Source organism: Cyclospora cayetanensis, unplaced genomic scaffold (genome assembly GCF_002999335.1).
Source record: "Cyclospora cayetanensis isolate NF1_C8 unplaced genomic scaffold, CcayRef3 CcayRef3_contig_18, whole genome shotgun sequence".
Lineage (NCBI taxonomy): Eukaryota > Apicomplexa > Conoidasida > Eucoccidiorida > Eimeriidae > Cyclospora > Cyclospora cayetanensis.
The window spans coordinates 105,927-128,138 of record NW_020312125.1 but is presented as its reverse complement, the minus strand read 5'-3'; the positions used below and the strand labels follow the sequence as shown (position 1 = coordinate 128,138).

The window sequence follows — 22,212 nt, the reverse complement described above, 5'->3', positions numbered from 1 at the left end:
GTCATTCAAAGGGAGACACACAGGATACCCAACAGCTACACGCCTTCCTTCCCAAAGAATACGAGGAGGAAGGGGGGCGGGCAGGCTCACAAGCAGCGCAACAAAAGGGAGGCTTGAAGGAAGATTGAACATAGCCACATCATCTATTGGCGGCTATAGTCCTTTTAATTCCGGAAAGCCATACACGCAGGATTTTATAAAGCGAGCAAGATGGAGATGCAGATGACCTTTTACTGGGGCTATGATGCCACCATTCTCTTCTCGTATGAAGCGCTCAGCCCGACACCCATACATCACTGCCTTCTCTGCCTTAGTCATGCCACTGTGTTGGGTATCGCGTTCTACAGCGTTGCACTGTGCGCGCATGCCCTTGCCTTGTTTACAGGTGGTGGCAGTCCACGACCGCTCTAGAATTCTACCTCTCTTGCCTCACCATCTTCTTCCTCTGTCTCGGCAGGTCAGCCTAGCATTGCGAGGCGAGGGAGGGCGAGGGGGGGAGAAGAAGAGGCAGTAAGGGGCCTGGAGCTGCTCTGCAGGGCAGAGATGGCAGTGCTGTGTATGGGGTTCCGCAAAAATGTGGGCGGGGTTGGTGTTTCAGAGTTTTCTGGTAGCGATCTGCCGTGCTGCCTGTTCAGTGGTCTGAATGGCTGTGCATATAGCAGCGACATTCGCAACTGTGTGCTGAATGTATGCTCTTGTATGTTGCCGTGTGCGCATGCAGCTCAAAGCTGAAAGCAATATGCCACGATATTCGGGCGGGGCCTTCCCGGAAGCCGTGGCTTGCTTGGGTGCCCCATTCTCCCACAGCTGCGAGCTGTGCAGAGCCTTCAGGTACCACAGCTGAGGGGGGTTCGAACGGCTTGCATGCATCATCTCAGTCGCCTCCAGCAGCCGAGCAGGGCAGGTGGATGGGGGGCCCGCCTCTCCTCTCCGGGGGGGCCCCTCAATCACTTTACCACATGGACGCCACCGTGTGGGCTCAGTTGTCTGCTCACCCGGTTCACGGCACTCAACCTGGTAAGCAGCGGCACACAGACGAAGATGAATACACGAAGAATATGGATGAAAAGAACTAACGACATGCGGAAGAGGCAGAGAAAGATCTGTTCTTCGTGTGTGCCGCGCATGCTTTTTCAGATCTTGCCGGGAGTCGTCCTAAAATTCAAAGAGCGAAGCCCGTGGTGGTTTGGTAAGCAAGGTTCTTGGTAAGGGAAGGCAGGAAACGTTTCAGAACTTGCCGCTTCCCTCGTTGCCTTGCTGTTGGTTGCCCTTGGGTTCTGTGGCATAAATTGCACTGCAAATAGAGATCGCCATCTGGTGTGAGGCATTAACTGAAAATTTAATGCCTTTGTCGGACCCCTCGTGTTCTTTCTGCTGCTTCCATCTTAGTCTATATGGTGCTTCTTGCGGTTGTATTGCTGCTGATTCAGGCTGCTGATGTTCATTTCCGTAATGATTGACTGGGCCATGATGCTCGTCTGCATGACCTACAATGGGGGCCTGTTCCTTGCAGTGGTAGGAGGCGTCTCCACCGGTCAGCTGCTCCTGCAGCATCACAGCGATAAGAGCGGCGACTGCTGCTCTGCGAGCACTCACGGCTAATTGTTCCCACCAATCGACACACGCACGCAGGATCACATAGACCTTCTCAGAAGGGGAGGTATGGACACTAGGTAAATCCAATTCCGAAGGAGGCGGGCAATCAGGAGCACCTAAAGGTATCTAGGCAGTCTACCTTAGCATGAACTGCGGTACAAGCTTGTAGCGCACTTTGTGGACTCGAAAGGGTTCTTGCTTAGTAGTTGTGTCTAGTGCGGGTAAATTAGTAAGCTACTGCAACGCGGAACCCTTTCCTTACCAGGGACGCCTGGGGTTAAATGTGCCTGCAAAATCTAATGCATCCAATGCTGGGTAAGCCGGCGCCACTAGCCTGTGAAGCGAGTAGTGCTGTCTTCTTTCGCTGTTTACGTTTTAATGAGAAATTAATGTATGTCTTAGGGCTTTCAGTTATACAGTCGGGCGGCCCCGATTTGAGGCCAGCCATAGGATCTGAAAGCCTATCTGGACCTAAAACACAGCGCAGTGTTATGCGCCTTCGTGGACCCCCAGGGGGCCACACTTTGCACTCAAAGCAAACAAAGAGGGAGGGTGCATATGTAGTGGTGCCTGAAGAGTTTGAATGCGCACGACTTTTGGGAGGGTTGTACCACTGAATAACGGGGGTGATGCTGTGGGAACCACCGGTACAGAGCACGCTGCAGCCAAGCTCAGGCAGAAACAGCTGTAACAAAATAGTTTTGATTTGCCAGTCCCCGTATCGCTCTGCTAGTGAAGCTTTTAGTATGTGTCACTCGATTGTCTCGGTGGTGGCGCAAGACCAGGGTCTTGCAGGCTCCGCCATGCGCCTGTTCATTCTGAAAGTGGCACTGCTGTCTCTCAACGACACATAAGATAGAGTCACGTAACAAGGAATACTAGCACTTAAGAGGATAGTGTTGGCCTTACATGTTCTATGGCTTTTATCGAAAGCATGTTAACAGGATGGGTTTCCACATGGGGATATCGGTAGTATGTCACACTGTGAAACTCCTTGTTTCTAATGCCCTCCCTGAAGGGCACTGTTTGCTTTCCCATGGTACTTTCTGTAGATGTGCCTCTCACGAAGCAACAGCTTCGACTCTGCGCGGCGTGCGAATGGGCCCCTGCTTTTCAGGAATAGGCCGGTGGAGGGGCTATCATAGCGCATCATCATGACGTTACGCTGAAAAATCAGAAGGGGATGACCCTTCAATGACGTGTGAGTCTACCTAATGTCTCCACAGAAAGATAGTTTTACACCCAAATTAAATATAGACATAGGAGAGCTATGAAGTGCCCATTTAAGAGGAGCCTTCTCACCCTGCCTTCGCTTCATAGAAATCCGACTTAAGAATAAGGAGAGAGACAGATATCGTGCACCGGCATAGGGGCACCCTCCGAGCACTCATACAATGCCTAGTCACCCACAGCATCCTCTAGCGTACGTACAAAAAGCGTTGAATTTTACTGTATTGATGTGGCGATTTTTTCCCTCAGCAAAAGGACTGTGAGAATGGCTAAACCGAACAGCCAATTTTTGGTTTCTTTTGGATAAAGTATAACTAGTGTAGTCGAAAGAGCCGGAGCGTAGCTTTTGGCCCATATGCACAGGGTGGCAGAAGCAGCACGTAAGGTGGGTGGCCTGCTTCTGGAAGCTGTACACTTCTCCCCGTCTCTTTCTTTGTACGAGGCTCAGTCAGAAAATGTATAGGATGTTTCATTTGTCCGAACGAAAACGACTTTAGAAGCTACTAGTTCCACTTGCAGAGGCCGATTTTGTCCATACAGAGCCTAGCTAACCACGTTGCTCGGAGTTTCATTGTCTCCAAACTGCCAGGCTTGTGTTCTTCATGAGCATAGGGGTGTCTACGGCTACTAAAGTATGCAGGAGCAGAGTACGCAGTGTTCCAGCCGTCCGCCAATATGTCCCTCGCTGGCAGCACCGTGGAAACCACATGTTGTTAGGTTGTGTGTTGCTGGACAACCACATATAAGGCTCTGTTTGCTGACAATCTACTGCCAAAATAGGGCACTTTCAGTAATACACTAGCGAAAGTTCCCACGACACCGATCGCATGCACAGCGGCCACCTAGCAAAAGGCGCCCCGAAACTAGTGGCTGCTCCCCTCGAGATCTTCCGCTCTCTTTTGAGGACATAATACTTGAACATGCAGTTTTTGTGCACTGCCTTCTGTACGGCAAGTCCTTGGTCTTCGCTGCCTATGCGGCTTCGAGAGACTTCTGACGCGTGTCCACAGCGTACTGTTGCCGCTATTTTTGGTGCTACTTGGCTCTGGCGAAGAGGATTTACAGCATAAAATGGCTAGTCACGCCGTATGTTTGCGCATTTTCCCTTTCTCTGCCGTCTCTCTACAGTATTCGGCACCGCCTCGACCTCTCGGGGCTTGCTTTAGAATAGTTTCGCAGCAGGCGTGTAGAAGAAGCACTCACCCCGAAGACCTTAGCTTCTGGCTTACTCTTGTTAACCCCTCCTGAACGCATGAAGCGGCGTCCAGTCGAGTGTTTCTCCTCCCCCGTCCCCCGATTTCCCTTGACCACCACAAGCTGTCACTTGGCCGACTCCTTTGTGCCAATCCAGCGCACGTCATGCATTGCCGAACTGCCTTCCCCTCCAGCTTGGAAGACAACCGACTGGCTGCGCAGCGCTGTCAGGAGCAGCCCCTATAGGTGTTTACATCTCTACTCGGTGGTCTCCTGCTTGTGCCACGTGTATCCTGTCCTACTCGGGGTGGAATTGTTGTGACGCAGAGAAAGCGGCTCATCCGCGACTTCAGGAAGCTGCAGAGCGACCCTCCTTTTGGAGTCAGCGGCGCACCAGTACAGAATGACATCATGAAGTGGCATGCGGTGATCTTCGGCCCCGAGGACACGCCGTGGGAAGGAGGTCAGCTCAAAGAAGGACTGCAGGCTATAGAGGATGTGGCCAAGGTGTCGGTGAAGAACATACGGATTTTATTCTCTTTCCCTTATCTCGGGTATTAAGGCGGCCTCTTTCGTGTTGTTTGCATTTATGTGGCTTAGGAACCTTTCAACTCGAACTGACTTTCAGCAACGATTACCCCAACAAACCACCGCACGTGCGCTTCTTATCCAAACTCTTCCATCCGAATGGTGCGAAAGCCGACTTTAAACGAGGAAACTAGGGACTGCCGCAAGCAGAGCACAGGAATTGCTGAGGCACAAACGGGCCAAAAGATTTAGGATTATGAAGAGAGTGAAGCCTGCCTGCCCTTTTTGTCCACATCTGTGCGTGTATGTATGTATGTATGTGCGTGGGTTTGCGTGTGTATATGTCTCTCTTCTGTCTGTCTATCTGTATTTGTCTTTGACCCGCAGTGTACAACGACGGTAACATCTGCCTGGACATCCTGCAGACACAGTGGAGTCCAATATACGATATTTCTGCCATCCTCACCTCTATACAGGTAAGAGATGTATTAGCCTCATGAGGTGGCCAGTAAGAACGCGGCCGTGCAGCCTGTCTGAGCTGGTGCCGAGGCATTTTTCGCTTTACTGTGGTGCTCATGTCTTTCTTGTGGCTGCTTCCTGCAGTCGCTGCTGAGTGATCCAAACCCCAGCAGTCCGGCAAACCAGGAGGCCGCCCGTCTGTACGCTGAGAACCGTCGAGAGTATAATCGACGGGTGCAGCAGTGTGCTGCAGAATCATGGAAGACAGCCGATTCACCCGACGCTGAGGCTCCGCGCTGTGCCTCCACTTCGGCTCCTGCGCCAACGGAAGCGGAGGGCAGCAACACGATTACCGCCCTTGAAGGAGGGGAGGCCAACAACAGCGAGGCATCAGTATTAGCCCCTGTGCCGGAGCACAACGGGAATGTGAGAGGCTCAGAAGGGGGAGCTGGACATGGCGATGCTGCGCACTAGCAACAAACAGGCCCTCTTCCGCATCGGCGGGCGACCCTTTGCGTGGGTGCCAGAAAGGGTTAATACGCCGCATATATATATATATATAGAACGGAGGCAGATGCAGAGACGGGGTCGCATGGACAGATCCACCGGCTGTGTTGTGTAGGGAGGGTAGCTGGAAGCAGGTGCTATTGTGCCGCACTGTACGCCCGTCAGTATAGATTTGCGCTGTGTCACTGTCTTATGGGTAGTGCCTCGCATACGGAGCCTAGGATTGCTTCCCTTTCTCTTTTATTGTGAGGAGGCGCGGTGTTCCTCGCGGAACAGAATTTAGATTTTTGCGTGTTGGCTCATAGTGGTCCAACAATAGACGTGAGCGCCTTTCACGGCATATATGCACTTCCTGGGGTACCATGTTAACGGACAGCAGCCCCAAAAGCAGAAGTTACAATAAACAGCCTCTCTTCCTGCTAAGCTCTGCTGTTAGCCGGTATGTCTAGTTTGGTTACTGCAGAGAGTCTAGTTCAGTTAACCTTGCAGTGAAAGCCGCCGCCTGTCTTCCTTGCTGCCCGAGTCGTGAATGGCGCACAGTAGGCGAGGCATGCCGAACTCTTGCCTGGCAGCTGGCCAGCAAAGGAAGCTTTACAGCTCTCCTTAATTGTTGGATTACAACCAACAGAGTGTACACACAAACGTGAAGGCCGCCGGTACAGAGAGAGCGGGCTCCATGCCAGAACCTCCCGGCTACTTGTTGCCCATGCGTAACACGAGCGTTTCTTTTCAAGAGGCTGAGTCTTTGCGCCATCCAGACGTCTCCCCCAAGACACTGCAGCCTCTGTCCTGGCTGCACTTGCTAAGGACTGATCACTGCAGCAGCGAGGACGCCGTACCCCCACAATTGCCACCACCCCACCACACAGGAAGCACATGCGTCATACCACCTCCGCGCGTCTGCACCAGAGCGACATCATCTGCCTCTTAGAGGCAGCGGCACTGCCTGTCACGCGACATGCGATGCACTCCTGCCAGCCTCCTTCCAGCAGGATTTGCCGCTCTTTTAGATGCTCATAAGTATTGCATTGAAGTTTCCTCCAGGAGACAGTACGGGCGGGGGCACCGCCTGATATGTTCCAGCACACTTACGCGACTGCTTTCTCCTGCGCCCTCCTGTGCGCCAGTCGAGCCTCTTTTACCGCAGCGTCCATCTCCTCGCTGAGGCCCCACACAGACACCGCAGCAGACGTTCACGCAGAGTAACATCTATGCAGAGCAAACGCACTGAAGCAACTCCTGATGCCGGCTTAGCAGGAGAGCCTCAACAGCGCGCAGCCAAAAAGCCGCCTTCCTTTTCTTCTCCTTCGCACGGCCACCCCTAACTTTCAGTCGGTAGGAGCCACCACCAGCTTGAGAGTCCACCGAGACACAGGTACATTTCCTTGGGGGAGCATCTTATAGTTGCGGCTCAATAACAGCGGCACGAACGCGACAAAAGCCAGGAGGCCCAGGTATGAGAGGCCTATACATGACATAGCTTCTCGCTCTCTCTTCCCTCGCGAAAACAACTTTATGCTGCTACACCTTACCGAATCTGCGCATTAGACTGGTCCAGACGGAGGGCCATCCAAAGCTCAGATATGTAATCTTCGGTGCACCCAGAGAGGCGATGCGCGCGCGCCAGCCGGTAGTGTGCTTTGCTCCACTCGGGACGGAGCTGTGTGGCCTGAAGAAGCGAAGATAGCAGCATCATTCAGGAGGCAGCGAGACACACGTCTGAACACCCCGTTCCCACTGAAAGTCGTCCTGCGCTAGCTGACAAAAAAGGGAAGACACAGGAGGCCTCATATTTCTCATATGTGTTCCCCCCTATACGCGGAGCACGGGGTGCGTGGAAGTATGGCGGAGGGTCTATATAAGCAGCCTGAAGGCGGCTGGGCTGCTAGGCCTGTCTTTCCGTCTCCTGAATCCTATGCCAGTAGGAAGGTTGAGGCAAGCCGAATAATATGGTTCGCCTGCCAGCATCCCTCACCGCTAGGGCATCGTGAAGGGCTCCCTGCGCATCTGACAGATGTTCATTTGCGAAGCTCCTGTTTGAAAAGAGAACCCCCAAGAGCTCCCTTGCCGCCTCCACCTTAGGGCACTCCTCGATCGCCTGCAAACAACGTTAGCAAAAACAATCAAATAAATTCTTTTTCACTAAAGACGTAGGTCACAAATACTGGGTATTAGCTGGTAGCCAAGGGTAAAGGAAGATGCGCAGTCCTTGGTTTGCCATGAAATCTCTCTGTCTCTCCCTCTGTCTCTGTCTCTCTCAATCGCTTCAATCAAAAGAGTGAGCCTCTAGCAACCCACGCTGACCTGCGAGTATTTTGCCTTCGCCTCCGAGAATCGTCCCTTCCTGAACGCCATGTTTCCATCATGCTTGAGCTTTTCAACTTTAGCCTGAGCCTCGCTACGTACAGAACCGTTAGGGTCTAAAACTATTGACATCGACACCGCCGCTGCAGATGCATCGCCTCCCTCTGCGGCATTTGCCTCTTTGTGCCCCTGAGAACCCTCCTGCAGACGGCGCATGCATAAGCTGGCTATTCGAAGTAGATGGATTGGAAGCTAGGCCGTGACATCGCGGTTCCCTACCAAAAAGTGCGCGCTAGGGATGCCCAAAAGATCGCATCTTCCTTTGCTTATTCAGTTCACGCATAAATTGCACACACCCCGAGAGAGGAAAGCGCTGCAAAGACCACGAGAGCTCAAAGGATCTGCGACTGCGTAAAAGATCTCGGAGACTGTGTAAATGATCTCCGAGAGAGCGTACAGCTAACAACGGTGAGTGGTGCAGCACCGAAAAAGGGCACCGCTCGCTCGCAGCCTGTGGCACGTATGCACGGAGCCTTGCGTCTCTCCAGAAGAGACGCAAAAAAGGCACTCAGCAATTGAAGGCTTCACGCCACAGAACCCTCGCTTACCTCGGATACTAAAGGCGGAGTGGGGGATGCCCTTCTTGGAAGGGGACAAGGGCCTAGCGCCTCCAGCAGCTTTACAACTGACATTGCTTTGTGCTGCCGGGCTAAATCCAGGGGGGTGGATCCATCCTAAGAGGATCGCACAAAAGCAAGCAACGAGACCACGTAAGCGCAAACGTGCAGGCTGCGTGTATGCGAGGGTACCCGCGAAAAAATATGCCATTAAGGGGGCTTTTCTTTTCTGCATCTCTAAGCAGGATTACGCTGATCTCTCGCAGGCCGCAGCATTCGCAGCATTTGAGACCTTTGCGTTTCCGCACGCTGTTGCTGGCTCCAAAGCCAAAGACATCGAATTGAACCACATCCCATCGTCCTCTTTTTCAGACCGCTATATTACCCAGCACCCTCCTCCTGCACTTCCACATTTCCGCAGCGCGCCGGAAGGCGTAACTGCAAGGCCAGGCCTTGCAGCTTTTCTACTGCGCTGGCTGAAGACATATCGCGTTTGTCCTTCTGACTCGCATCACACCCCCCTTACTCGAGCAGGCAGTCCCCAGTCTGCTCCGAAGTCAACAAGGATTTGAGCGCATCGTGTGCAGTCGTTCTCCGCTGCACAATGAAGTGCCCCAAAGCCTTCACTGTCCATGGCGTTCGGATCAGCCCCCTTTTCTAGGAGAAGGCGGACGATATCGCATTCCTTCTTCGAGGCAGCCAGGACCAAAGCGGGGGGAAAAAGGCTTGGGGTATTCGATGTGCCTGCGTCGCTGTTAGGGTTCGCTCCCGCCTGAAGCAGCAGTTCCAGAATGTTCTTGTGCATTGTAGCTGCTGCAACTTGGACTGGATACCCCAGAGAGGAAGCCTTATTGACCTGCGGGGAGGCAGTAGGCAGCCTCAAGAGAGAACGCAGCTGTGCATCCAGCCGAATCAAAAGGCACGCGGCAACATACAGCAGTAGCGGCAACAGCTACAGAAGAAACAACCGCTACAGAAGAAACAACCGCTACAGAAGAAACAACAGCTACAGAAGAAACAAGCGCTACAAAAGAAGCAACCGCCACAAAAGAAACAACCGCTACAAACCAAGCAGCTCGTGGCGTGCTCTGTGAACTCGCTGGATGCAAAGCGTGCAGCAAGGGCCGCGCCACTTTCTCAGGAATTTGTGGCTTACATCTGTCCCCTTGGCTAAGAGGAGCTTTTGCACTGCAGCCAGCTGACCAGCGTAGACCGCTTCATGAAGGGCTGTACAGCCTTCTTCGCTCTCTGCCTCCACCTTAGCGCCTCTCTGCAGCAGCAGTTCTATGGCTTCTGTGTGCCCTAACGAGGCTGCCGTAAACAAAGGGGTCTTTCCGCTGGAGTCTCGAGCATCAACCCCAGATGGGCACATGTCCAACACCAATTGCAACACCTCAAGTGACCCCCCTAAGGCAGCAAAGTGCACTACCGTCCTTCCATGCCCATCCTTGAACCCCAGCAGGAAGTCGCTCTCCGTGGCAGCTGCCCTCTCTGCGCCTGGTGCTCCTTTGGATCCCGCACTCGAATCGCCGCCACAGTGGCCTCCATTCTTCGTAAAACGGCTGCTGTATCGCTCCTCTATTGCCTGAATAGCCGTGCGCAGGCCCTCTCGCCTACCAGCAGCCGCTGCCTCCATGAGAGCTGTCAGGAGTTTGCGGTCGGCCTGCAAGGCCTCGTAATGCTGGCCAGAGGCAACAGGTGCCTCTGCCATCTTTGACGGCGGATAGAATACCTCTTTACACGGAGAGAGAGAGGGAGTAAGGGCTGCACCACATTTACCCTGCTCGGGATGCCGGGCTAGAGTCGCGGTCTTCTTCACGCAAGAGCCAGCACCTGAATACGCTCTAGACTTTTCAAGCTGCAACAAATGGACAAGTATGCCAAAAGTCGCCAGAAGGCTGTGAAGAACAGGTCCCTAGCCGCGCTGAAGACCTGTGGGGGGCCCCCCTCTGGGAGGGGGCCTCCCTCAGAGCGGGGCCTCCACGATACAGGGGGCCCCCAGCTAACAGCCTGGTCTTGGGGAGCAGGCGTGTTCCTGTGCCCCTTCACGGGTTTTTGCCCTTTCTGCAACTGGTATTTTCGGGTCTTCAATTTCATGGGCAGTTCTGAATCTAGCTCAAGACTCCCGAAAGAAGCAATCACGCAGGCGTACAGCTGAGAGGTCGCCGCACGGCGTGACGAACCCCTTCAAAGATCTCCCCAACGATCCCTTTGGGCTCTTTGCAGCCTTTTTAGGGACCGCTCAGTCTCGGCGAATTAAGGGGTGCTCCCGGGGGGGCCCTTGTTGGAGGCCCTAGGGGCCTCCGACACCCGTCCACAGAGCCGTGCAGTCCCGTGACATCTCTTTAGACTTGAGGGGCCCTTTGTAGGGCCCCGAGTGGCTTGTTTCTTGTTTTTGAGGCACGGATCAGGCTACGGCGATGTCGGTGCGAGCCTTTCGAGGGGCCCTGCAATTGTGGGCCCCTCGTGTCGATGTCCTCACCCGAGGAGGGGTTCCCTGCAGAGGTGCCCTAAGCATCGAAGCTGCACTCAAGTCGTGTTCTCTCCTCCCCACCAGAAGCCGTAGAGGAGAAGGGGCTGCCGTTGTGGGAAAGCCGTCCCTTGCGGGCACAAGTCCGCCTGCCTGGAATCCCGTTGCGAGGCCCCCTGGAGAGATTCCGTTCGAGGCCCCTTCAGAGGTTCCTGTCGCCGGATCTTGTCTTGGAGTCTCAGCGAGGCTTTTTGCTGCGGCTGCTCATGGGGCAGTTGGAGTGATTTCCGTGATCTCTCGAGGACCTGCTGCTGGTATATGGGAGCAGCGGCGGTTTGTAGCTCGCGTCAAAGTCCACCGATTCGCGGGGGTAGTGCCCTTGAAAATTCGGTCACCTAAGTCAGACTGGTATTTGCAAGCGGAGAAGGAGTTTCTCAGTGAGAGGGAGCAGGTACGGCTGCCCTAATGTGCTGTTTATTGCCCCCGTAGGACTTAGCGAGCAGGGGTGCAAGGGGAAGAAGCCTATCCTTTTTGGGGCTGTGAAAGGGGTGTTTGCTCGCGCGCTGGATACACTTAGAACGAATCAGAGGTCACATGCACATGACGTCTGCGTCAGCCCTCCGCAAAAAGCCTCTCAAAGCTCGTGTTTCAAAGGGACTTGCCTACGGGCACTTCACACAAACGAGCAGCGGCGGCAGGCAATATCAGGAGGAGGCCCCCCTCTCCGATGCAAATTTTTTCTCTGCCTTTGCGTGTGATGCCACAGGTCCCAGAGGGGTATATTGAGCGATGGCGAGAAGAGGACCTCTGCAAGTTGGATCCTCCCCTGCGGGCAGCCCTGTCTCTACGCTGCGCCTCCAATGCACAGCTGCACAAGTGGCGCAAACTGCAACTCTGTCGGCAGCTTCAACGCCGACCATTTGATACTGGCAGCAGCGCAGTCCAGAGTGCGTTGGGAAAATACCGTTTACACACACGCATACACAGTAGTACACACACACACTTACACACACACTTACACACTTACACACGCACACACACACACACACACACACACAGTAGCACATGCCTCATAGCTGCCGGCAGACGCAGAGAGACGCACAAGGACATGAGTAGAAACCGAATGTAGCAGAACCGCCTAGGCGCTGCCGTGCACCTATGTGGCCTGTGGGTAGCTGTATCTCGCGAAATTCGGAACGCCTTAAGCCGCCAAGGCAGGCTGGAAGGAAGGCTCCGCAAGAGAGCTCGAGAGACGACCGCTCTAAAGCAGAGGAGCGGCCTTTTCGGCATACACCGATACGCGGGGAAGGCTTTATTATTCTCCTCCTCTTTGTTGGGGCTTTTTTTTTCTGCAGCCTTCACTGCATTCAGACCATCCTGGATGCAAGTTCACACCCGCTCAGTGCGCTAAAAGCAGGTTGTGCGTCTTGGTGGATCTGTGCTGCAGTTGCTTGCCTGACAGAGAACATCCTGAACGCTCGTCAGCACCTCCTGAAGCACCGTCGAGACCACTCAAAGAAACGGATCTTGTCTATTTGGCTGGCAAGGCGCCACCGAGCTATGAAGTACCTATATCGAACGGACTATGACTTGTACAAGCTTACCTGTCAAATCCTGCGTGAGCCGAATAAACGCTTCCCGTGGGGAGGTGGGGAGGCGAAGGGTGCCTTGCTCTTCGCGGTGCATGCTGCGAGGCTTTTTCTGAAGCTTGCTTAAATACTGTCACTCCACACGGGGGAAGAAAAGGGGTGGCAGGGGAGGAAGGTTACGAGGGTTGCAGCGTTGTTGACCCTCCATCCAGCCGCACTGATTTTGGGTGTATCGAGAGAATTCCCCATCGAAAGGGCAGTTGGCTCTTGTGCTGTCACATAACCCCCCACAACGGATCCTCCTTTTCAAAGTCTTTCGCCTCGACATGGGCTTCCTTTGTAGGCCTTGCAGTGCCGTTACGTCCGAAGGAAGCGGCTCATGCGCCTCAAGACACTGTTTGCTTCCGATTTATGTGTGTGTTTGCGGCCTTCTACAGGCATTAAATGCGTTCACTTTGCGATTCCTGACTCCAGGGACAGGCAGCGGGTACTTTAGCAACCTTTACTCAACTAAGCAGCTCCCCAATACGGCAGGAGATGATCGAATCAGAAACGCGGTTGAATTACACAGAAGCGAGGCCTAAGGGGCCTCTCTCGCATCTCCTCCACTTGCCTACCAGGCCGGCTGCCAGGGTGCTGCCGTTGCAGCTGTGCGCCTAGAGTGCTCCTAAATAGGCCTTTTTAGGTGTCTTTCTTGCTGCGTTGCTTGCAGGCCATAAGTCCAGTTGCCGTGGACGGAGATCGGTGCAAGTTCCTCATTCGGCAACGCCTCTGGAAAGGTGGGTGCCTACAGGCTTTGGGGTGTCTTCGCGCGGACAGCAGCCGCTCTGCGACGCAGGAAATAGCCTTTCTGTGCTGCCTCTCCAGATCACATCCTTGCGGCGCTGTTTCCTCGTGCCAATCGAGCGCTCACGACGGACTGCCACTGTCTGCAACCTGTAGCTCCTCTGAGCATGTGCCGCCCGTGCATCCTTCATCCTGCCCTAGCTTGTTCCCCCGCGGAGTGACTCAAGAGATCCGCAAAACGGCCTCCAGAAACAAGAGGTACTCTGCATTGGGGGCTTAGTCGGAGCGGGAGCCTTGGCTTGTATGTTCTCTCTACAGGACGATACCGGCCTCGGCCTGTGAAGCAAGGAGATGGGAAGACCGTGCGCTACACGCGCCACGTCATGGAGCAACCGCCTCCGGGATGGAATTGTAAGGCTTTTCGCAATCTGCATGTGGGGTTTGAGACAAAACAGTGTCAGGATATCCTCATTGGCCTTTGTGCACGGGAGAAGAGACGGATTAGCGGGGGGGGGTCTCTCCCCAACGCGTGTAAAATGTGCGCTATCAGGTTCAGGGGTGCTCTTCTTTAGCTCCGGTGTTGTCGCTTGCTGCAGTGCCCCACGAAACAAAGCCGCGCGTTAGCCGAGCGTGGCCTTACGGAGTCAGAGAGGAGCGTCTCAAGGGCGAGTATATTATCCCGAACCCCACAGCAGCGGGCATTGGCTACTGCCCAGTACCCCTCTTCTTCTGATTCACGTAGCCTGGGCTCCCGATGTCAACCAACGCAGCGACGGAGAAGGTGCATGTGTTTAGAAAGGCACAATGGGCGGCACATGCAGCTGCAGCAGCCCTGGGGGCAGGAGCTAGCTAGTTCTGCCCGTAGTCCTCCGTATTGCAATGGACGGCCTGCCTCTTGCCGAGCACGTGCTCGATAGCCGCAGAGCGCAGTGCGCTGCTGCTTTCTTGCTCGCGGTCTCTCCCTCGCAAGACGCCTCATAGTAGAATTGCGCTCTACTAAATTCTTAAGATAAGCAGAGCATCGTAGAGTTTGCGCGTTTGTTGGGACCTCCGCTGTCCGCAACTAGGATCAATGTAGCTGACAACCGGGGAGGATTGGGGTGTTGCTACAATCGTGAGGCTCGCATACCTATTTTGATAGACATGGAAAGGCGATTCTGCACGCATGACCAAGCAAGCTCTGCCCGTGTACACTCGCACACAACAAGCACTGAAAGTTGGCCATGCGCACTTCCGCGTACTGGCAAAGTCCCCAGGCTGATTTGTTTAGGACACAAGGCGCATCTAAAGGCATTCGGGCCTTATAATGTTGGCGCCCCTACTCTCAGGAGCGTCTTGAGATAGCGCACACGCACAAGCGACCGACGCAGAAACATACTGTCCCTGCATCAACCACGTCGTTAAATGGAGCTTGGCTTGGCGGGTGGGAAACTAAACAGTGTCGCCTATTTTTCTAGGGTACACACATATTCGGCGGAAGGCAGAACTTGGAGTGCTTGGAGCGTCCAGCTAGACGCACCTAGGTGTCCCTGTTCCCTCGCGTTAGGAAATCTGAGGGGTGGTGCGCTCATAAAAGGTGCAAGCTTTTGTGTAAAACGCTCAGTAACTTTTGATATCGTGTGTTTTGAGTGTCTCCTCACAGAGATCCTAGATGGAGCGTTACAGCTACCACATCATGTTGGTCATATGTAACTGTCCACCTCAAGAGGCTTCTGGAGTTTCTGTGCGCCGGGGCAGGCTACGCTTTTCGTGTGCATCTTGAAGGTGGCGCACATAATGCCGAGATGGAATACTTTCGCTCCATGCGCAAGACGACCCGGTCGTTTTCAACACAAAGGCCTTTCCCCGCCGCCTTCGCGCCTCCGCCTTGGCTGAGGCACTGGGAACATGTCTCACGGCCTCACCCTCCCTACGTTTGCCGTAGCCTGGCAGTCCGCCTTGTGGAGTGCCACCAATTTTCTCGTGCTACAATTGCGACCAGGGTGCAGTCTGTAGACAGGCATGCTGCAGGAGATCCCCTATTGAGATGGCATGCTTTTTAAGACTCCGCACAGCTTTGATGCATGCACGCGCACCTGACTGTATATACGTGCGTGTTCGGCACAGCCTCTACAGAACTAGTCGAGGCGTTTCTAAGTGTTTTGCTGTCTACACCGCATGCGCAGAAGGGTGAGTTGTGATTTCGAAAACTTCGTCCTCAGCAGGCCTGCTTTAGACTGAAGCAGTGTCTACATCGGAGATCTTCTGCAAGGGGGCCTAGCAGAGACCACAGCCTTCCGCCGTGCCAGCAGCCTCTCCTTAGCTTGGCCTCCAGTCAAGACACAGAGCAATAATGAAGGGTCCACCTATCCCTTCATTTCTACCTTCTTCAACGAGGCCCTCGCGTCATACGATTTCGAAGAGTAACAACCTTCAAAGATGCTTTGGGGGGTGCTGCACTCCAGCGGCACAGAAAACAGGCGCTACTGTGCAGCCGACAGCTGCAAGCACAGCACAGCCAGCACGGGGCCCCAAAGTCTGAACTCTGGGTATTTTCATTGAAAAACCATTTAAGACCAAGAAAGGCATCAAGACAACACTAAGCGTGTTCCTTTCTGCAGCCGTCGCTCCAAGCCGCACCTTCCTGTGGCGCCATCAACTACGCCGGACTCTCGTCGACCCCTCTGTATTACGCAGGCCCCCGTCCTCGCCTTCTCGCCGAGGCTCGCGCATGCGTCTCGAGATACCTTCGTTCACGGTGAGCCTCTTCACAGCACGACCCCTAGTGCTACTGCCTATGAGCAGAGGCCCCTTACCAGGGCTCTCGAGGGCCTCCACTGGAGTGCGCAGGAGATGGGGACAACTCCCTGGCACCTTCAGGAGGCTGAAAATCCTGCTGAAAGCTCAAGGCCAGCCTCTTCTATCGCAAGGGCAGCACCAGCATCACCGCCGTCGGAAGAAGCGGATCCCCAGGGAGAGCTGCACAGGCAGCCCGCACGCATCACCCCTTCCCTCCTCAGCGGGAGAACCTTTACGGCACAGCAACAACGGCTTCAAGCGCAACTTTGCGAGCGACTCTTGCTAACCCTGAAGACAAGCCCGCATGAAGGCCAACACCAGCAGCAGTCCCACCAACCCCAGAGGCTCCATGTTTCGCTCTGGTCGCTTTCGCAACGGGCGACATCTTCAGCAAATGCCGGAGATGCCAGGACCGCCACGTCTGCAGTTGTCTCGTTTCTCAAGGATTTCGGAGATTTCGCAAGCGGCCTTACCACCCCCCGGCTAGCTCAAGAGGCCCCCCCCGCAGAGGAGGAGGCCACAGGCCCCCGTGCTGCCCTTGCAGCTTTATCTGAATACTGCCGCAGCACAACAACGGCAAACTGCGCAGAGCTCTTGGTGCAGCGTCAGGTGGTCAGCGTGGTATCTGCTTGCTTCCGGCAGTATCCGCAGCTGGGGGCCTCACGGGGGGGAGCTATCAGGGAGGCCCTCGCTATTGCTGCTGCTGCAACCGTCACCTTACACCGCTTCCTTGGATCCGAACCCAGGCCTAAAACGGAGAGAGGGCTTCAACGCCATCTGAGACAGCAGCAGCAGCACCAGCAGCACCAGCAGCACCAGCAGCAAGTTCTTGCCCGAAGCCTGGCAGCCACGCAGCCAAAGCATGTCACACTCATCAGATCCCTCCTCCTCTCAATTCACACCCTTTTGAGCGATCTCTCCAGAGCACGCATCGCCGCGGATGCGTCTAACAGGCAACTGCCCGCCTCCTCCACGCTCCATCCGGAAACAGTAGGAGAACTCAGCATCGATCTGCTGCTGCTGCTGCTTCCCCTGACCCTCGCACAGCCGCATGCTGCTGAAGGACAGCAGCAGACCCCGCAGCAGACGCGGATTCCACTGACAGCAGCCGGCTGGATACCTTCTGGAGAGCTGACAACGGACTTTGCTTCGACGCAGGAAAGCGAGGTGGATGCAAATTGGAGGCAGTCCTCGTCCCCAAGCGGCCTTAGACCCTCTGCAGCGCTCAGCTGGCGGAGCAGATCTCAGGAAAACGCTCCTCCCTTCCCGCTACCAGGCCCCGCCTCGCCAGCTGCTGGTCGTGCAGGGGCAGCGGCAGCACCAGTGGCGCAGGATCGAAGGCATCCTGTTCGAGCCGAATGCCTCCGATGTGTAGAGGCGCTACTGCGGCTATGCGGGAGAGAGCTTTTCCCTTACTGGAGCTTGCTCCTGCAGTTGAGAGAGCTCCGCTACCCCCAGCTGAGGCCTCTGCCGCAAGACTGCGCTTGCCTCTTGGGGGTTTCAAGCACAGGCCCTCAAGCCTCAGTCACCGCTAGAAGCTCCGAAAGATGCTTGCCCCCTTCCGCACCATCGCAGACAGCTCTCGCGGAGCCGTGGCTGTGGGCTCTGCTAGGCACTCAGCAGCAGGAGCAGCAGGAGCTGCCATGGGCCTTTCTTGCAACCGCCTACGAAAGCCCTAAGGTGAGTCTTCTCCTCCTCCTGCCGTGGGTGCCACACAAGGCAACTTCACGCGTCTGCCCCCCACACGAAGAAGAACAACCGAGGCTTGAGTTGGTGGGGCTTTTTCTTGCAACCTCCTTGCGCTGCCGCCTCCCCTGGTGGCCGTCTCCCCAAAGATTTTGCAATCTACGCTTTCGCCTCAGAACTGCGGCTGTGCTCTCAGGTCTGCAAGGCAGTCCTCGGCTGTTTGTGTGCCTTACTGGAGGCCCCTCCCCTACGGCAGTGGCCGGCAGCAGTTCCCACAACATGCATGCGCTGCGAGCCGAAGGCTTTGGTGATGCCTTCATCGACTTGGGAACGCCTTGTGGGGCCTTTAGGCTTCCGAAAAACCTCCCTCCACGACTGCAACACGCCGGAAGGAGGGCTCCCGCACAGCGCGAGATGCCCTTCATTGACCACTCGACAACGTTTGGGGGCAACTGGGGCATACACTTCCTTTTCCAGGACCGTCTCGCAAGTATCTCGCTGTGCAGTGACAGCTCTTTTCTCGATTATTTGCTGCTATCTTTCGGGGGGCGAAGCCGCCGCCCTCAGGCGGCCTCCCGCTGTAGCTGGACAGGAAAATAGAAGTGCTCCTTTCCTTCGACACGCAGGCAGCACTTTTTCTCCAGCTCCGCCTGCAGCAGCAGCAGCAGCAGGAGGATCAGTAGGAGCAGCAGTAGGAGCCTCAGACATCTTTGGAGATGCGGCGGCAGCACAGCTTTCAAGTATGAGACCCCGCTGTCTTGGCCAGCACGGCCCTCAGCCAGCCGTGGAGAAGGAGAGTGCGGGTACTCTGGCAGCGATGTCTCTCAGAATCCTTGCCGAAGCCCTACCTGCGCTACCAGCCGGAATTTTACAGCCGGGAGTTGTTGCTGCTGCGATCCGCGTTGTTCATCCTGTGCTGTTGGTATTGGTCCAGGCCCTCGAACTGCTGCTGCAACCCCTACCGGAGCGGCAGAAAGAGGCCCTCTGCTGCTTCTGTGGTGGCGAAGGCAAGGCGGATAGCTCGGCACACGACTGGTCCTGCCTCGCTGCAGCTGCGACATCTGTTAGTGCGCGACAGCACGAGAGACAAGCAGCAGCCTCAGCAGCAGCAGCAGCTGCGCAGGGCTGGGGTATCCGAACGCAGGCTTTGTGCGAGTCCAACACGATTGGGCGAGCCGTGTCACGGCAGGAAAAGCCTAGTTGCCCGCAACGCGGCCCTTATAAAACTGGAAACTATGAGGCGTTTGCTGCCCACGTGGTAGCAAGAGGCCCCAGTGCTTTGAGGTTGGCAGGACCTTCCCTATCCATGCTCGCGGCGGTGATTGGGGGCAAGCAGCGGCAGCCGCAAATAGCGGAGGCTCTACTCCTTCCTGTCAGCGGAGAAGCGTCTTTGATTGGCGATTCTTCCTGCCTTGCGGCCCTTCTATGCCAGGCTCTGCAGGCCCTTACCACGCATTGGGGAACTCCCTTGGGTGGTTCTGCCGATGGCGAGAAACTGCCTGAGACTCCGCCTCCTAGAAGGTCTCCTCGCGCCACCCTTAGAGTTCCTGGCAGCAGAGACACGGACTCCCAGGGGGTATCTACAGCCCGCGAAAGCGAGGCCTCATGCGGAGGATGCACAGCACCAGGGAATAGAGGAGGGCAGGGCAGGGAACGGGGCGAAGGCCTCAAGAAAATCTGCAGCGCTTGTGAGCGTCACGGCCTCCTTCTCATAGACGGGTTCTTCTCTGTGCTGCAGGCTGTGGCTAAGCGATACCCCCAATTGCTGCTGCTGCTTGTGCTGCCGCACTGCGGCCTGCCCGCATACGCAGACACTGGGGGCAGTGAAACCCACCAAGGGCTCCATCGCAAGGAATACTCTCAGAAACAGGGAGGTGCTTTCCTCGAAATGATCCGATCCGTTCCCCAGTCCCCCAATCAAAATGCCCGGTGCAAGGGATTAGCCATTGCAGTAGAGATTTTGGCACCGTCGAGGGCCTCTGCATCTGGCAAATTCCAGGAGGAAGGGCGTAGGGGATCGAGGCCCCCTCAGGCTTGCGGCTTGTCTGCCGCTGCTGCCACAAAGGAACCTCCAGGACCTCTTTCCGATGACGCTATGCTTCATGCTCCTCGTGCGTGCCTCGTTCACCTGCTGCATTCGCTGCTTATTGTCCCTTTGCTGGAGGGAGGCTCGCACGCGGCTTGCTCTGTTGCTGCTCCAGCCGCCGTGCAGACGGGGGAGCAGCAGCAACCCCCTGGAGAGCTTCGCAGCGAGAGTCCCCCTCCAGAGGAACTGAGTAGCGCCTGTTTGTTTCTGAGCCAGCTTACTCATGAGGAGTGGAAACGGCATTGCTTAGACACTCAGCCTCTTTTAAAGGCCCTCGGGAAGCTTGCACTGCCCCCGAACCACCGCAGTGTGCGGCTGGCAGCTGCCAGCGCTCTTGGGGCCTTCTCTGTGCATGCCCTGCAGAGGGAGCAGCAACAGAAGCAAAGAGCTTCGGGAGCAGCAGCAGCATCTTATGGGGACCTCACTACGGCCCAGTCCCCAGAGGCCTTGCAGGGAGGCTCGGCTCTCAGGGTTGCTGTTTCGTTGCTGTTGTTGCAGCTGAGAGACCCCCTACCTGACGTGCGCACGGCAGCTCTCTCTGCACTTTGCGAAGCGGCAGGCTCACAGCAGCAGCAGGAAGCAGCCTCTTTTTACTTGGTAGCTGCCCATACAGACAGCCTGTGGGTAGAAGCCCTTGAGGCAATCAACGACTTGCTGCATGCAGAGGACAAGTCCGCCGTAGCTGCTGTGGGGTTAAGGGCGGTGGGTGCAGTGGCACCTTTGCTGCTGCAGTCCACCAGCCTTTCTATGTCCTCCTCCTCCACCCCCCGTGCGGCTCGAATGCAGGTGGAGGCTTCACAGCATCCATGTGGGTTCAAAGCAGAGCGAGACACCGCAGAAGGTGAAGTACCGTCATCAGAAGCAGAGGACTCGGTGCAAAGGCAGGGGGCCGAGGCAGAACTCCTTGCGTGCTGCCCGTTGCAAGAGGTTTGCCGCTCCTTGGGTTTGCTGGAAAGCGTACTGCGGTCTTCTGGGGGGCTAGGAGAGGACAGGCCAGAGAAAGAAGCTGGCAGGGGAGACTTACATACCTCAGCAGAGACGCCTGCAGGACTCAAGCAGCTAAAGTTGCACTGGAACGCCTGCCACAGCATTCGCTTGATCTTCTCCTCTGCGGGAGCTTCGTGTCTCTTGTATGACAAGGCCTCCTACAAGTGAGTCCAGAATTCGGAGGTGGAAAAGTCGAGGGGCACTGTTTTGAGGGCCTTCAAGCAGAAGTTACACCGCATAGGTTATCTCCCCCTAGGGCCTGATGCTACCCAGTACAAAGCGGCTCTGCTCTCAGGGTTACACCCTGCACGGGCCGGTATACAGCTGTTTTTCTGTGTCGGCGTTAAAGCATGTGGCCTTGTGTAAGGGTTCTTCGGGCTGCTGATTGTGACGCTGCAGGTTGCTGCGCGCCTTGTGGATGGGGACCTGTGGCTGTCTAAGGGCCTCCCAGCTGACAAAAGTCCGCTGCCATGCAGCGGCGGCATTGACGGCAATCGTGAAGCTCATGAAGTGGCAATCCTCAAAAGGGGCCTCTGCTCAGGGCTTCCGCCCGCCGGGGTCCCCCATACAGCAGCTGCAATGCGCAGTGTGCACCGCACCGCTGCTCACTGAGGCGTGGGACGCAATCGCAGCAGCTAATGCAAAGGCAGCAGGCCTTTCTGCCTCCAGCGAACATGGTAAGCTACGCATTTCCTATGAGAGGCTCTGGGGTATGCTTTTAGTAATGGAGCATGCGAGCTGTCTCATGGGTGAGCATCTACCAATTTTTGCTTCCCTTGCGTCCTGCAACGTAAAGGAAGATTATGGTACCCCACGAAGGTCAAAGTCGTCGAGACAATCAGAACTGCTACGATCTATCAAGCATAACAGATTCTTCCACGTTACGCGGCCATTTCACTGCTCTCAATCATCGGAGGCATCTCCCGGTGTCCCTGCGGTCTGTGGTTGTCTTAGGAGAGGAACACCCGGGGGCGCGCGCAGCTTTGAATCGTTATAAGGAATCTTTGCGCTGCAACCTAGAGTGTTTAATTGGCTGTGGCCTTCTGCTGCACTCCCAAGAGCTTCTGAATGCCGCGCAGGGCTCTTGGAAGTATCTACAGGAACCTCTACAGGCCGAACCACTAAGGTTGGTGGCTGGAAAAGAGCCAGCGGGCGTTAGTAACCCGAAAATTCCACTGTGGGCTCTGCACTGCGATAAATGTGCAAGGGATAGGATCTTCTGTCCAGAAGCTGTTTTTAAGGCCCTGAAGCAGGCCATGGAAGTAGCGCTGAAAACCTGCACTTTTGTGGAGGCAACTCAGCCCCCAGGCATAACTGGCTGCAGCTAATAGTATCTTGTGGAGCTATTTCTTCGATTAGTGACTCTTAGGGTTACGGCTTTAGCGGTTTGAATCG

The 22,212-nt window shown here is 55.5% G+C and overlaps 5 protein-coding genes across 5 annotated transcripts; 4 read left to right on the top strand and 1 right to left on the bottom strand.

The window, feature by feature from the left end:
* The first annotated feature begins 210 nt into the window (after positions 1–210).
* Positions 211–1,602, top strand: LOC34618635. The gene is made up of 5 exons (XM_022731955.2): positions 211–263; positions 386–457; positions 722–1,017; positions 1,138–1,189; positions 1,431–1,602. Exons 1-5 carry the CDS (start codon positions 211–213, stop codon positions 1,600–1,602), a joined length of 645 nt encoding a protein of 214 aa, XP_022591444.1.
* Positions 1,603–3,897: 2,295 nt separating this feature from the next.
* Positions 3,898–5,481, top strand: LOC34618636 (ubiquitin-conjugating enzyme E2 1). Its single transcript, XM_026337376.1, has 5 exons — positions 3,898–3,912; positions 4,348–4,483; positions 4,621–4,710; positions 4,936–5,024; positions 5,152–5,481. Exons 1-5 carry the CDS (start codon positions 3,898–3,900, stop codon positions 5,479–5,481), a joined length of 660 nt encoding a protein of 219 aa, XP_026193161.1.
* Positions 5,482–6,602: 1,121 nt separating this feature from the next.
* LOC34618638 (tankyrase-2) lies at positions 6,603–10,146 on the bottom strand. The gene is made up of 7 exons (XM_022731958.2): positions 9,592–10,146; positions 8,962–9,291; positions 8,427–8,552; positions 7,819–8,019; positions 7,490–7,612; positions 7,047–7,183; positions 6,603–6,675 (listed from the first exon to the last, which is right to left on the bottom strand). The coding sequence occupies exons 1-7, from the start codon at positions 10,144–10,146 to the stop codon at positions 6,603–6,605; spliced, it is 1,545 nt and encodes a 514-aa protein (XP_022591447.2).
* Positions 10,147–10,855: 709 nt separating this feature from the next.
* On the top strand, positions 10,856–14,013 carry LOC34618639. Its single transcript, XM_026337374.1, has 7 exons — positions 10,856–11,356; positions 11,672–11,852; positions 12,353–12,523; positions 12,932–12,981; positions 13,207–13,273; positions 13,599–13,691; positions 13,877–14,013. Exons 1-7 carry the CDS (start codon positions 10,856–10,858, stop codon positions 14,011–14,013), a joined length of 1,200 nt encoding a protein of 399 aa, XP_026193159.1.
* A 671-nt stretch (positions 14,014–14,684) lies between these two features.
* Positions 14,685–22,145, top strand: LOC113147293. Its single transcript, XM_026337373.1, is given in 7 exon segments — positions 14,685–14,961; positions 15,092–15,200; positions 15,845–17,747; positions 17,749–18,411; positions 18,541–20,962; positions 21,210–21,494; positions 21,775–22,145. Coding segments are annotated over 7 exon segments (6,030 nt in total).
* Positions 22,146–22,212: the final 67 nt, after the last annotated feature.

Excerpts from the sequence above, each read along its gene's own strand:
- LOC34618635 (XM_022731955.2), top strand. The coding sequence starts at position 211 with ATGGAGATGCAGATGACCTTTTACTGGGGCTATGATGCCACCATTCTC. Across the intron at positions 458-721 it reads TTCTTCCTCTGTCTCGGCAG|CTCAAAGCTGAAAGCAATAT; the intron begins GTCAGCCTAGCA and ends GTGCGCATGCAG. Across the intron at positions 1,190-1,430 it reads GCGAAGCCCGTGGTGGTTTG|GCTGCTGATGTTCATTTCCG; the intron begins GTAAGCAAGGTT and ends CTGCTGATTCAG.
- LOC34618636 (XM_026337376.1), top strand. Across the intron at positions 4,484-4,620 it reads GGACACGCCGTGGGAAGGAG|GAACCTTTCAACTCGAACTG; the intron begins GTCAGCTCAAAG and ends TATGTGGCTTAG. Across the intron at positions 4,711-4,935 it reads CAAACTCTTCCATCCGAATG|TGTACAACGACGGTAACATC; the intron begins GTGCGAAAGCCG and ends TTTGACCCGCAG.
- LOC34618638 (XM_022731958.2), bottom strand. The coding sequence starts at position 10,146 with ATGGCAGAGGCACCTGTTGCCTCTGGCCAGCATTACGAGGCCTTGCAG. Across the intron at positions 8,020-8,426 it reads CTCCGCCTTTAGTATCCGAG|GAGGGTTCTCAGGGGCACAA; the intron begins GTAAGCGAGGGT and ends CGCCGTCTGCAG. Across the intron at positions 6,676-7,046 it reads CAGTCTAATGCGCAGATTCG|CGAGGAGATGGACGCTGCGG; the intron begins GTAAGGTGTAGC and ends GTGGGGCCTCAG.
- LOC34618639 (XM_026337374.1), top strand. The coding sequence starts at position 10,856 with ATGTCGGTGCGAGCCTTTCGAGGGGCCCTGCAATTGTGGGCCCCTCGT. Across the intron at positions 12,524-12,931 it reads GCTTACCTGTCAAATCCTGC|GCATTAAATGCGTTCACTTT; the intron begins GTGAGCCGAATA and ends GGCCTTCTACAG. Across the intron at positions 13,274-13,598 it reads TCGGCAACGCCTCTGGAAAG|GACGATACCGGCCTCGGCCT; the intron begins GTGGGTGCCTAC and ends TTCTCTCTACAG.